General features: G+C 40.6%; 1 protein-coding gene across 1 annotated transcript; it reads left to right on the forward strand.

The window, feature by feature from the left end:
• Positions 1 to 1,577: 1,577 nt before the first annotated feature.
• Positions 1,578 to 12,064, forward strand: tap1 (transporter 1, ATP-binding cassette, sub-family B (MDR/TAP)). Its single transcript, XM_020640427.3, has 13 exons — positions 1,578 to 1,934; positions 3,306 to 3,638; positions 4,479 to 4,707; positions 4,832 to 4,946; positions 5,811 to 5,941; positions 6,047 to 6,252; positions 6,466 to 6,663; positions 7,136 to 7,264; positions 7,396 to 7,590; positions 7,673 to 7,846; positions 8,502 to 8,661; positions 9,648 to 9,784; positions 9,880 to 12,064. The coding sequence occupies exons 2-13, from the start codon at positions 3,318 to 3,320 to the stop codon at positions 10,108 to 10,110; spliced, it is 2,226 nt and encodes a 741-aa protein (XP_020496083.2). The 5' UTR covers positions 1,578 to 1,934; positions 3,306 to 3,317; the 3' UTR covers positions 10,111 to 12,064.
• Positions 12,065 to 12,594: the final 530 nt, after the last annotated feature.

Below are 12,594 nucleotides of genomic sequence, written 5' to 3' on the forward strand. Positions count from 1 at the left end.
AGGAGGCTAAAAGTGGCATTCTTCTTTTTACATTATATGTTGTCAAAAATGTGATCACTTATTTTGTTCATTCTGGCACACTCAGTAATATACGGAGCCCCAGAAGTTTCAAAGTAGACACAAAGGGAAACATATTTTAAGGACGAGTTATTTATAGGGGCTTGAGGTTAGAAACAGAGGGAACAGATATATCTCTGCTCATCCTCCTTCTGACATGAAAGCAAGGGAAGGAAGGAAGCTATCAGGGAGTTCAAAGTTCCTGCTCATGGTCTCAGCCTTCAGTCGTCTTAATGGCTCGCAGAACCTAAAGGGACAACTCCCTTATGGGCAGCAAGGTCGTTATAGTTTAGGATTAAGAGTGTTCACTTCGTTGTGACCTTTAAAAAACAAAATCAGTTCAGATTTAATTAGTGTTTATTGCTGTCAGTTTTTTAATGTTTTTAACGGAACGGCAAATTGCAAAACACAAGGACAAAGTCAGAAAACAAGACGACAAAATGTGCAATTTTTTAATTTTGTCTTGGTGTTTTGCACTTCAGGGTCACTGTAAAAAATGGCCATCTATTTGAAAGCAACATACAAGTCTTCAAAATTCATGTCAGACTTGATTTTTCTCACGTGCAACATTTTGGTATGCCTGTTCGACTGATTTACTGCAATGTTTATATTGTTTCATAATGTGTCCTGATTTGTTTTGTTTTTAAATTTGACTGTTGATGTTGTCATTGTTTACCTTGCTTTTCTGTGTAACTCCATAGACCAGGGCTGGGCCACATGCGCCCCCCCCCCATCAACCCTCAACGTGGCCCTCAGGTCAAATTTTACACATCAATTAATTGGAAACATGAAGAAAACATGACAAAGATCTGCCATGAAATCATGAAAACCAATCATGAAAATGTCCATAATTATATGAGATGAGATGAGATGAGATGAGATTCAACTTTATTGTCATTACACATATACAAGTATAGAGTAACGAAATGAGGTTTGGCATCTCACCCGAAGTGCAAATAAGCAGAAAGTGCAAGAGTCTGTGCTATGTACAGTAATTACAAAATTTACAGATGTAGACTAAAAAAAAGTGAATTATTAGGTATATATGGCTGGCTGGATTAATGGGATGCTATAAATATAAATAAATGCTATAAATATAAGTGTATTCTTATGATTATAATATACAGATTAAGGTGCAGTGAGCATGCTATACTAGATTACAGATAATATACAGGATATGGACATATTGTACAGGTCGATAACTTATTGAGGTGATATGAACAAACTATAATACAATAATACAGGTGGATGAGAGATGTGTGTGTGTGACTGAAAATATTTGATCACTGGCACATGTTGAGTTAAATTGGAGACATAATTGACTGTAATCGTTTTCGTGTCCTACAATTTGGCCCCTCTGGCAGTGAGGATGAAATGAATGTGGCCCTTGCTGTGACCGAAGTTGGCCCCCATCCCTGGAGTGGACTGTAGGTGTGCTCATGCTGCAAAACAAATTTCCCCTTTGTGGGACAATAAAGAATCTGACCAGGAGATGGCGCTGTCGGACTGTTTGTTACTTTCGACGTATCAAATGACCACTGTGCTGTGCTGTACTGTACACACGTGGTTTTGTATTAACAACGTGAAGACACTGTCGTTTTTGAAGTTGACTTTATGAAACTAGGACGTCTTGAAGGTAAGGTTGAGTGTGTGTCCTCCTTCCTGATGACAGACTCAGAGGGGACTTACCATAGAGGCGATACAAAAAAACAAAACACACTTTCGGTTTCTCTTTGATGGTTACACCTCGCCGACAGTTTGAGCAGGAGCTCGGGAATCATTACCTGACAACTTCGGTTCATTAGGTGAAGTTTAATCGTCTTTTCTACCTTCTCAGACGATTACAAAGCCTCCAAAAACATCAGCGTTGAAGACAGGTAAGTTGGATTTGAAAAACTGAAACGATAGCCTGCTAAGCCAGACGGAGCTAGTTAACATGACTAACTCATTTACTTTAACATTTGTATGTATGTTGACTCAGTAATAATGATAGTAAGCTTGTGTTTTTGGAGTGTTTTCCTAATTTCGGTGACTCTGTGCGTCAGTTTTGTTCTCGGCTTGCTGCCAAAGCTGTTTCAAAGAAATCAGCAGGGTGGAAGAAAATGAAAGTAAATCTGAACACAATCTGCAGCAGAGTGAGAGCAAAGTTTAAAAAAAAAAAAAAAAAGGTGCACAAAGGCGAATTATTTAGATTTGAATTTGATATGTTTCTGCCCACAGTGGTCATCTTTCATTTCTTTATTTGTGAATGTATTCATCTGTGAAACTCTTAGGACTTTATTGCAGCTTTTTACATAACACGTTGTCAAAGATCATCATCTTTTTTTTTGTCCATCCGGGCTCATTTATACATTATTTTGTGCGCGTAATAAACAAGAATACATACATATAAGAAGTACAGTAAAGGACAGAAGAGAAGGTAGTGAGAAAACCAAAAAAAATCAAGACGATAAGTGTCTTTTCCTTACATACTTTATTATTCCCTGAGGGGAAATTCTGGTTTTACACTGTTATTTACAGACATGCTTCTCACACACACACAGGCCAGAAATACACACATGCTCACACAGGACATGTGGACATGCATTAGTGGAGAAATGTCAGAGTGGGGTCGCTACAGAGAGCACACCAGAGCTGATCTGGGTTCGGTGCCTTGCTAAAATGCACTTTGCACTTCTTGGGAAGTGCCCTGGCACGTCTTGATAACCACCTGGTAGAGTAATAGATGGTGATTTAATGCCCATCCAGCGCCCTGGGATTTGCTCACATTCAGCTGAGTGAATTATTGTATATTTGTTCCTGCTGGAGCAATAACTAAGTGAAAAATATTTTTAATTTTCTCCTGAACAAATCCCCAAAAACCTTCCCAACTCTGAGGGCTTGTTTAAAGAATATACCCACCTGACCCAAAGCAAAGACAGCTGTATACTTAAGTATAAATTATATTTAAGATATCTCAAGAGGGAAAAGTTTTCCCTTTAAACACAACACGTAGGAATAAGTCTAAACAGGTAAACTGATTTCACTGCATTTACTACCTTCAAGAGAAAGAGGAGTGCAGACACCTCAGTGAATTCAATTATTTGATTTCCCTGCCTTAATGAAAACGTACTTCTGCTTATCAAGGCTTGTTCTTCCTGATTATAGAACTATTGATGTTAATCAGTTAGTCCCACATGTGAAACCTGATTGAGCCTGTTACGGTTGACTTGAATGCCTCTGAATCTCTCTTTCACCTTTATTTGCAGACCCCGTACACTATGCAGAAAATGAGCTGCTTTTTCTACCTGCTCTTCGTCTGCCTGGATGTGTGCGTGGTTCACGCCGTCCGCTTGGCCCAGCTCTCCCCTGTCTTCCTCTCCTACCCCTTCATCTTCCTGTGGGGAGGAGGCTTGACCCGTGCTGTCCTCCTCTCTCTCTTCGCCCTCAACTACCCTGGAAGCTCGCCGTGGATGAGCAGCTTCAAAGGCCTGCAGAGTTTAGGAGTTCTTTGCTTCCACTTCCCCGCGTACACCTCTCTTCTCTGGATCCTGGGGCAGCCCACCGCGGAGGCGGTGTGGGGGTGGCACTCCTGGGAAAGGGTGGGTGGCTCCATTTTGGTTTTTACACTACTATGATAGTCTTAGTTAGTTAGAGGATAGATATGTGAGAAGGGAGCTCCCTCACCATGATGTGTGTTCATGTGTTGGTGGAAAAGTAATATTTTTTTTCTTATAACAAACCTGGTAAAGAAATAATTAATAATAACGTGACATTGTGCCTTGCTAAAGGGCTCCCTCCCTTTTTTGAATGCCAAAGGTGGAGTGTAAATGAGTACAACTACTTGAGTGCACACCAGGCAATCCGTACTGTGCCCAAGCAGACTTCGACTTGAAAGTCCAGTGCTCAAGATCGGTACCCGTCTTTGGCCCTGGCACGGGTTGGAAGAGGTGCAGTTGCTCATGCATGAGCACAAGCACAAGCACGGGTACACAACATGGACATGTAGTATATTCGATCTCATCCTTTAATTATCAATAAATCCCAGAGTGACTGTATCTGGCTAAAATGACTCAAAAGGTCGTTGCTGTCATGTTCTCTGTGTTCTTCTCCGATGTGCGGACGCAGTCTTGTCCGAGGGTAGAACATTATTGTTCTAGAAAGAAGTGCAATGAACACACTTTGTTGATCTAGTGAGTGATCACATTATCTGAATGTGAAGGTTTTTATAACTTGGTCTTCAAAAGACTTAATGGTGATTATCAGTAGCAACAAAAAAGCCTGTAGCAGGAATAAAACTGAAACCAAAAACCAAACCAGTCTGAAGAGAAATCCACTATTATAAGAACATTTTTTCTTGAATGCGTCCTCTCAAACATTTTCCAGACTCATCAGAAAAATGAAAGTATTTTTGTCTAACCTGTGTCATATTTGTGTTGCAGGTGTGTCAGGGTTACGTCGTGACGCTGGTGGCATGGCTCTACTGGAGTCAGTACGTGTTGTCTCTGTTGCTCTCTTGGGGACGATACTTCTCGTCTCTGTGGACTGGTGGGGCGTCGGAGAAGCCCGAAGATAATACCAGTTCCTCACTGAAGAGGCTGCTGGGATACATGAGGCCCTATGTGGGGCGCTTTGTAGCCGTGTTGTCGCTCGTTATTTTCTCTTCTTATGGTAAATCAGACGTCGATTTAGCTCTCGTTGTTTTCTGTGCATTTTGCTGTTTTTTTTTTTGCACTTTCTTCCACAAACCTGTGAACTTGATATATCATAAATGAGTGTCAACTTCTGCCCTCAGGTGAGATGGCCATTCCTCAGTACACTGGTCGTGTGGCTGACTGGATCCAGAATGAATCGGCACCGGATGCTTTCACAGAGGCCATCACACGCATGACGCTTATGACTATCGGCAGGTAATTAACCCCTCGTATAAAAACATTAAACTATCATTTTCATGTATTTGTTTCACACAACATATGTGACACATACACTTTGATTACCATTAATGAACGATTAATTAGTTTTTGTATTTTGCCCTCATAGTTCACTGACATGCTTTCTACTGTAAATAAGCTCAACTATTAAAACTGGGATATGTTTTCTAATGAAAGAGTGCATATCTGATTAAATATTTTGTGGTTATTTATTGAATATTTCAAACTGAAATAAAAGCATCGCTTGAAATGAAGACGACACATTTTAGTTTTAAAGTAGAAATGAACTTCTCTAAAACAGTAGAAAATAAATAACTTGCTTTTCTTGCAAACAGTTTTTCCGCACATTTGACTTCTTTTTGTTCGGTGTCGTCTTCCCCAAAGTCAAAATGTGTCCAAACGACGGACATTGATTCCATATCGTGGATTGGACGTGTCGTCATGTGACTCTGCCCTGAAAATAATCGAGATAATTCACATGGGCAAGATTACGTCGGTTAGAGGTTCTGAATGTCGGTTTCAATTAATTTTCGATTAATTGCCCCGCCCTAAACACTAGTAATAACACGTCAAACTTAATAGGGATTCAGATAAACTCTAAATCCATGGAATACAATACAAGATGAGTAGGGTTAGAAAACAGCAGTTAAACATGTTGTTTTAGGCATCTTTTGTAACGGAGAACGTTTTTATGCCATACAGGAATACATATTTAATAGTCAGCCATGGTGCGGAAAATGTTTTTATTCGAACATTGTAAGTTCAGGCGGTCGTTCATAGTGTAAGATAACCTCTGTGGTGATTGTTTTGGATGCTTTACACCTCCTCTGTTTTATTTTTCAGTGCTGTGCTCGAGTTTTTCTGCGACCTTATGTACAACACCACCATGAGCCTCGTGCACACCTCAGTGCAGAAAGATGTCTTCCAGACCGTCATAAAGCAGGAGATCGCCTACTTTGATGACAATCCAACAGGTGAGACATGTGCATACTGTAAATCCTGTAAAGTTCTCTGCCTACTTACAAAGGGTTTATTATTCCACAAGGTTAATGCACGTCTTTTTTTTTTTTCTTCCTCAGGTGAACTGGTGTCACGCATAACCACAGACACTAATGATATGAGTGAAGCCCTGAGTGAGAAACTAAGTCTCCTGATGTGGTACTCTGGACGTTTTAGCTTCCTCCTGTGGTTCATGGTGAGCCAGTCCTGGAAAATGACCCTGCTCACCTGCATGGGTCTGCCCATCATCTGGGTCATACCCAAGCTCACAGGAAGCTTCCACCAGGTAAAGAGGAGCACCCTAAACATCACGTAGTCTTTAAAGGAAGAATGTGCGACTTTTTGTTCCAGTAGATGTCACCTATGAGCACCAGCGTGAAACCAAAACAAACTGCTGTTTGGCCACACCTGTGCCGGGCTTTTATATGAAGTTTTATGGTATTTATAAACGTTTATAAACTCTTGACTATTTTGGAATTCAATCCATTTTTTTTTTCAGGAAATTGCTGCTAAAGTTCAGGCGTCACTGGCTAAGGCAAACCAGGTGGCCACAGAAACCTTCTCCTGCATGAAGACGGTGAGGAGCTTTGCCAACGAGGACGGAGAGACGGAGAGGTACAAACGGCAGCTGGACGATACGTACGCTCTAAATAAACAGGAGGCAGCAGCGTATGCGGCCTCTACCTGGGCAAACAGTGTAAGTGGAAAACTCAGTTTTGTAATTTTGCATTTTTCAACCAAGTGACACCTTTCAGTGTTGAAAAAATGAAGCCATTGTAGAAGAGCAAAACAAACTGCAGTTCATCTACTGCCCACTCGAGGCTTCATGCAAAAGTCAAGTAATAAATCCCATATTTAAAAAAACATTTTACCCACGATCTTTCCCTGGTAAAACATTTTTTTTAAGCCTAGGAGTTACTCATCAATTTGCATAATTAGGGGCATGGCTGAGTTGACTGACAGGTGGGCACATTGTTTGCTTAAAGTCCACCTCAGCACCGACTCACCTATTTGCTACATTGATCATAAGTTAGGTTGAGATAGCATTTCCAATATGGTGGCAGCCAATCTTAGGGCTTCAGTTGCCTCTTTAGAAAGCAATGGGTGATGTCATCCATGTTTCATTAAACCTATGTATAACATGTAAATGATTCTTTGTATTCTCCCAGATGACCACTCTGGCCCTGAAGGTGTGTATTCTGTACTATGGGGGGACTCTAGTGACCAGGGGTACCGTCAGCAGCGGAGACTTGGTGTCATTTGTCCTCTACGAGCTACAGTTTGCCTCAGCTGTTGAGGTGAGTGACGGGCCAATATATTGTTTGAATTAAGTGTTATGTCCTTGGTCCAACTTTCTTTGCATTTTACTCAAAAGAAAAATCATTTAGTGAATTTCCACTGAGGCCTCTTACGTTCACCTTTCCCCCAGGCTGTCATGCGTTATTACCCCGAGGTGAGAAAGGCAATCGGTGGCTCTGAGAAGATCTTTGAGATTTTGGATCGCAAACCTGTAATACCCGAAGACGGCACTTTAGCACCTGAAAGTCTTAAGGGACACATTCAATTCCAACACGTGTCATTTTCCTATCCTAAGAAGGAAGAACAAAGCACTCCTGTGCTAAAGGTATGTTTGTATTTATGTGTATTTATTATACTCTCCCCGTAAGGCTCTTTTACCAACTCACTCTGCTCCTTCCCTCTACCAGGATGTGTCTCTGGACATTAAACCGGGCCAAATCACTGCCCTAGTGGGTCTTAACAGGTCAGGGAAGTCCACCTGTGTGAAGCTGCTGGAGAGATTTTACCAGCCCGAAGAAGGACAAATCCTACTGGATGGAAAACCACTCCAAAACTACAAAGACCAGTACCTACATGAGCAGGTGCGTTGTCTCTTGTCACAAGGCATTTTCTCCTTTTTTATGTTCCTAACCAGCAGCACTATGGGGAATTGTTTTTGAGGGTTTCTATGTGTGGAGCCCTGTCCAAAAGACTCAGGCAACACCTTCTGTTTTGTATAGAAACTCTTAATGTTAAAGGAGCAATATAACTCTGACACCTAGTGTTTAAAATGGGTACTGCAGTCCAAATTCAAAGCATTGTAGAGAGCTGTCTCCCCCCGCCCCCTCCTCTCTAGAGTTGATGCTCATGCAGGTTGCCGTGTTACAAACACTGAAGCTTCAGTGTTTAGCCAGCTCTGCATCGGTCTGTAAACTTCTGCTTTCTAACCTCTCTCCATTTTTCAAAAGCATCTCCAATATTGATCCTAGTTTCTGCTTGTGGAGCTTATTAGAAAAATCCTGAGGCTTTTAAAGCTGGGTAGAATCAGTTATTTCACTGCTTTGCTTGTGTTTTAATTTTCTCCTGACACTGCTTTTTTAATTGTATGTCGACTGGTCACAGAATTTTTAGGACACTTTCAAATATTGCGCCTGGTTTTATCTTCCTGTTGCTATTCATTTCTGGAAAAATTCTCAGAGATAGCTGTGACAGTTACAAAGTCACAAACGTTTCCTCTCCATCTTGTTTGTTTTGCAGATCGCTGTGGTGAGTCAGGATTGCGTGCTGTTTGCTCGCTCCGTGCGGGAGAACATCAAGTATGGCTTAGAGGATGCTACGGACGAAGACATGTACAGAGCTGCCAAGCGGGCCAGTGCGCACGACTTCATCATGGAGCTGTCGAGTGGATACGACACAGGTTTGACCCACAAACTTAGCCTCCATATATGCAAATGCTTGAGTGGGGGATCTTCACGGGATCTTTTTACTCCCTGGAACAATTTGGAATAAAAGTCGTTCATTATTCATTGTCCTTCATTTTATTAAAATAAAACACATCGTAAACATAGTACTCAACGCTGGAACAATGAACGACTTTTATTTTTTTTTATCTTGTATTTTTGAGTCCGCCTGTCTTGTAAAATAAGCTTGCTTCATAATTACATAAAGCCATTCATGTGTTGTATTAGGATGTTGTTAGGTGGGGGTTATTTCTGTCGTAGATGAAATCGTGAAACAGACTGTGGATCATCTTAGATTTAATCAGCCATGGTCAGACAACACAGAAACACAACACACATGGCTGACAAAGTGCAGACCAAGATCTCACAATCGCTGGCAATCATTGGCAAAGTGGCAAAGTCTTCATCACACAGTGTGGCTTATATTCTGCTAGAAGGTACAGCCCACAAATTCCTTTCCATTTGGGTACGTCAATATAAAACAATAAAGACGACATGACACTGATTTGTATACGTAACAGATGTAGACTCTTTGTCTAGCAAACAGTTGTTGACAACATATGGTTGGCTCCTATCCAAACATAGACCTGCTACAATTTAGATGTTTCACCATATAAGGTTACAGCTTCACAGACCCAAAAGAAGAATTACCCTAAGATGGTTGACACAATTCAAAGATATATCCACAAAATTATCAAGATGAATGAATTCATGAAAATACGTACTAACAGATGTTATGTGCAAGAGGTAACCGTGCTCAGGCCCAGTTAGTCCTGGAGCAGTGTGAGTGCAGGCCAGCGGGGGAATGGGGAGGGGGGGCAATCAGGCTTCAGCATGGTATGGGCTAACTGGGCCTAGTGTGAGTGCGCCCTTACAGGTCACTTAATGAATCCCTGACCTGCTATAAATATGACACATTAAATATATGTTGTATGTTGGATAGATGCCGGAGAGAAGGGAGGCCAGGTCTCAGGAGGACAGAAGCAGCGCATTGCCATCGCAAGAGCTTTAATCAGATGTCCTAAAATCTTGATCCTGGACAACGCTACCAGTGACCTGGACCCAGAGAATGAATACCAGGTAATATTTTCTTTTAATGTTTCCCATTCAGCTAATTTTTTAAAATACTGTTTTCTACATGTGCAGTAACACCCAGTCATCGCTGTACTCAACAGGTCCACCAAGCTCTGCTGAACCAAACCAAGGACTGCACCGTGCTGTTGATTTCCACCAAGATGAGTGTAGTTGAAAAGGCGAATCACATCATTGTACTCAATGAGGGGACGGTGGAAGAGGAGGGCAGTCACGATGAGCTGCTGGAGTTAGACGGTTTTTATGCTGAGATGGTGAGAAAGCAGAATACCGGCTTTCACCGTCAAGGAGAGGAGGGCAACGATTCACAATGATAGAAAGCAGTGGTTGCACTAGAGCCAGAGAAGCAGTCAAGTCACTGGAGGGTTAGCGGTAAAATGGCCCGTCTTTAAAGCCTGATTTATATTCCTACCTTGAGTCTACACTTTAGCTACGCCATAGTGACCTCTACATCTTTGTGTGTGTTTGTTTGTCTGCATAGCTCTACATTGCTTTGCCTGTAACCAAACCACTACTTCACAATGTGATTACCATGCCAGTTACTGTATATAGCCAGTGTCCAGTTCTGCCACATTCTCTGCTACTTTAAACTAAATGACTAAAAAACCATGGCGACTGGAACCGAGCATATTATGTTGGATTTGGAGCTGATAAATACTGTCCTAGTGCTCTTCCTTTTGCAGAATTTTGAAAACGGCCCAATACAGAAAACGTTGTAAATGCAAGGATTACTCAACTATCTAGCGGACCAATGGCAGGGCTAGCAGTCTGCATTGTTTCAAGGTGTAGTCACATTTTTGAGAGGGTGCACGTCAGGCTATGTACAGTACGTACGCTCGGGCGTAGGTCCAGGGCTTCACAACCCTAAGGCATAGATTACATGTAGAAGTATAAATCAGGCTTAAGCCAATTGGGCAAATTAGAAGATAAATTATGCATCACCTTCTGCAGCTCTCCGGGGTTAAGATACCCATTTCATTTTCTTTGCGCTATGACACAAGGTTAGCTCGCTAACGAAGGAGTGTACGTGAGCTGACAGGACATGTGGTACCAAGATTACATTTTCATTGCATTTTTTTTAATTTAACTCGCCCTGTTTGGTTTCTCCATTTTGACCTGGTCCAGTTTATGTTGTATTTTTTTATTTTATTTATAAAACTAAACTCAAAAGAACATCTTACACATATTTTTAAAGTTGCTCTTAAATGATTCTATTTGTCCCCAAAGATTTATTTATTTGGGCTTTTTGTCTGAAGCAGATAGAGTAGGAAAATGAGGAAAGAGAGTGGGAAAGATAAATAACATGCGGGAATGGAGCCAAAGGTCGGCCGTCAGAGACCCTATTACCCCTTATTATTCTTTTTTTTAGATATATTTTTGGGCTTTTATTCCCTTATTGTACAGACAGGACAGTGGATAGAGTTGAAAATCAGGGCGAGAAAGAGAGAGAGTGGAAAGTGACATGCAGGAAAGGAGCCACAGGTCGCATTTGAACCTTGGCCACCCGCTTGAAAGACTACAGTCTCCGTACATGGGGCGCCTGCAATAACCACTGCTCCACCAGCGCCCAGGAGCCCCTTGGAATGTAAGTGTCTTAAAAGACAATTTATGATTTTTTTTTGTATAAAATGATTTAGCTTTTAGTTGCTTTGAAGGGTAAAGAATCCAGTAGTACTTGTTTATTTGAATAGAAGCCTTTATTGTGAGAATTTGTCAAGAGTGTTTTCTGTTTGAGAATATTTCCTCTTTTCCTGCACTCAAGCAGTGAGTGAGTGAGTTGTACTTGAACTCCTTGTTTTTTTTAGCTTTGGACTGTTATGAGAGAAACATGAAAACTTGGATCAGACGGCCTTGACTGAGTCGTGTGAATCCAAACGGCTTGATAAAGACTGATTCTACTTGAAGTGGGTGATGAGGATAAAAAGCCGTTGATTTTTAACATTTGTCTCATTAAACCAAAGGAGAGCATTTAATGGACAACTGCTTAACGATGGTATCATCAGATCATCTCACAGTACTGACCAATGGGAAGCTCCCATATGCCTGTTGGCTTTGAATGGAATTGATTATGAAGAATTTCTATAATAATCCCACTTTGGTGTTAACACTTTGCAAATGTAGATTCTGCTAATTCTATATCCTGAATATTTAAGATTTGGTTGTCATGTATTTTTCATTTTCTAGATGCTTTTGCACTCTTTCTGTAGCTCTGTCTCTTGTAAATGAATGGTTCTACATCATTAAATCTTTTTTTTGTCTTTTCTGGTATTATTATGACTTGTTATTGTTTTTAGTTGCCGAGCCTTTATTAAGAGCTTTTTGTGAACATGCTGGAATTTATGGAAAGGTAATATAATGTAATGTCTTTTAATTATAAGCCTTAAATATTTTCTACCAACTCAGCAATCTGCAGAAGAGGGTTAGGGCCATGCATGAGAAATAAACTAATTTGCATTATGCATTTCCAGAAGAAGAAAAAACAGAATATCAAGAAAAAAGTCAGAATATCAAACAAAATAAGTCAAAATGTTGAGAAAATAAGGCAAAAATGTTTGGAAAAAGCAGAATTACAATTATGATAATTAATTCAAAGTATCGAAATATAGTTAAATACAAAAGAATAGAAAACAAATCGAATTTATTTTGAGTATTTCAATTGTATTCACGCTATTTTAACTTTATTCTTGACATTTAGATGTTTTTCTCTAAAATGCAAAATGAAAAGTGAATTCTTCCTGCTCTTATTCTATTTTTTCATACATGGACCTAATCCTCTTCCGTAGAAATCCAAAGCGTTT

This window comes from Labrus bergylta, chromosome 8, assembly GCF_963930695.1.
Source record: "Labrus bergylta chromosome 8, fLabBer1.1, whole genome shotgun sequence".
Taxonomy (NCBI): domain Eukaryota; kingdom Metazoa; phylum Chordata; class Actinopteri; order Labriformes; family Labridae; genus Labrus; species Labrus bergylta.

What these genes read in the sequence shown, in the direction of transcription:
- tap1 (XM_020640427.3), top strand. Translation starts at nt 3,318, where the DNA reads ATGCAGAAAATGAGCTGCTTTTTCTACCTGCTCTTCGTCTGCCTGGAT. An exon ending in AAAGCACTCCTGTGCTAAAG is followed by an intron (nt 7,591 to 7,672) that starts GTATGTTTGTAT and finishes TCCCTCTACCAG; the next exon opens with GATGTGTCTCTGGACATTAA. An exon ending in GTCGAGTGGATACGACACAG is followed by an intron (nt 8,662 to 9,647) that starts GTTTGACCCACA and finishes TATGTTGGATAG; the next exon opens with ATGCCGGAGAGAAGGGAGGC.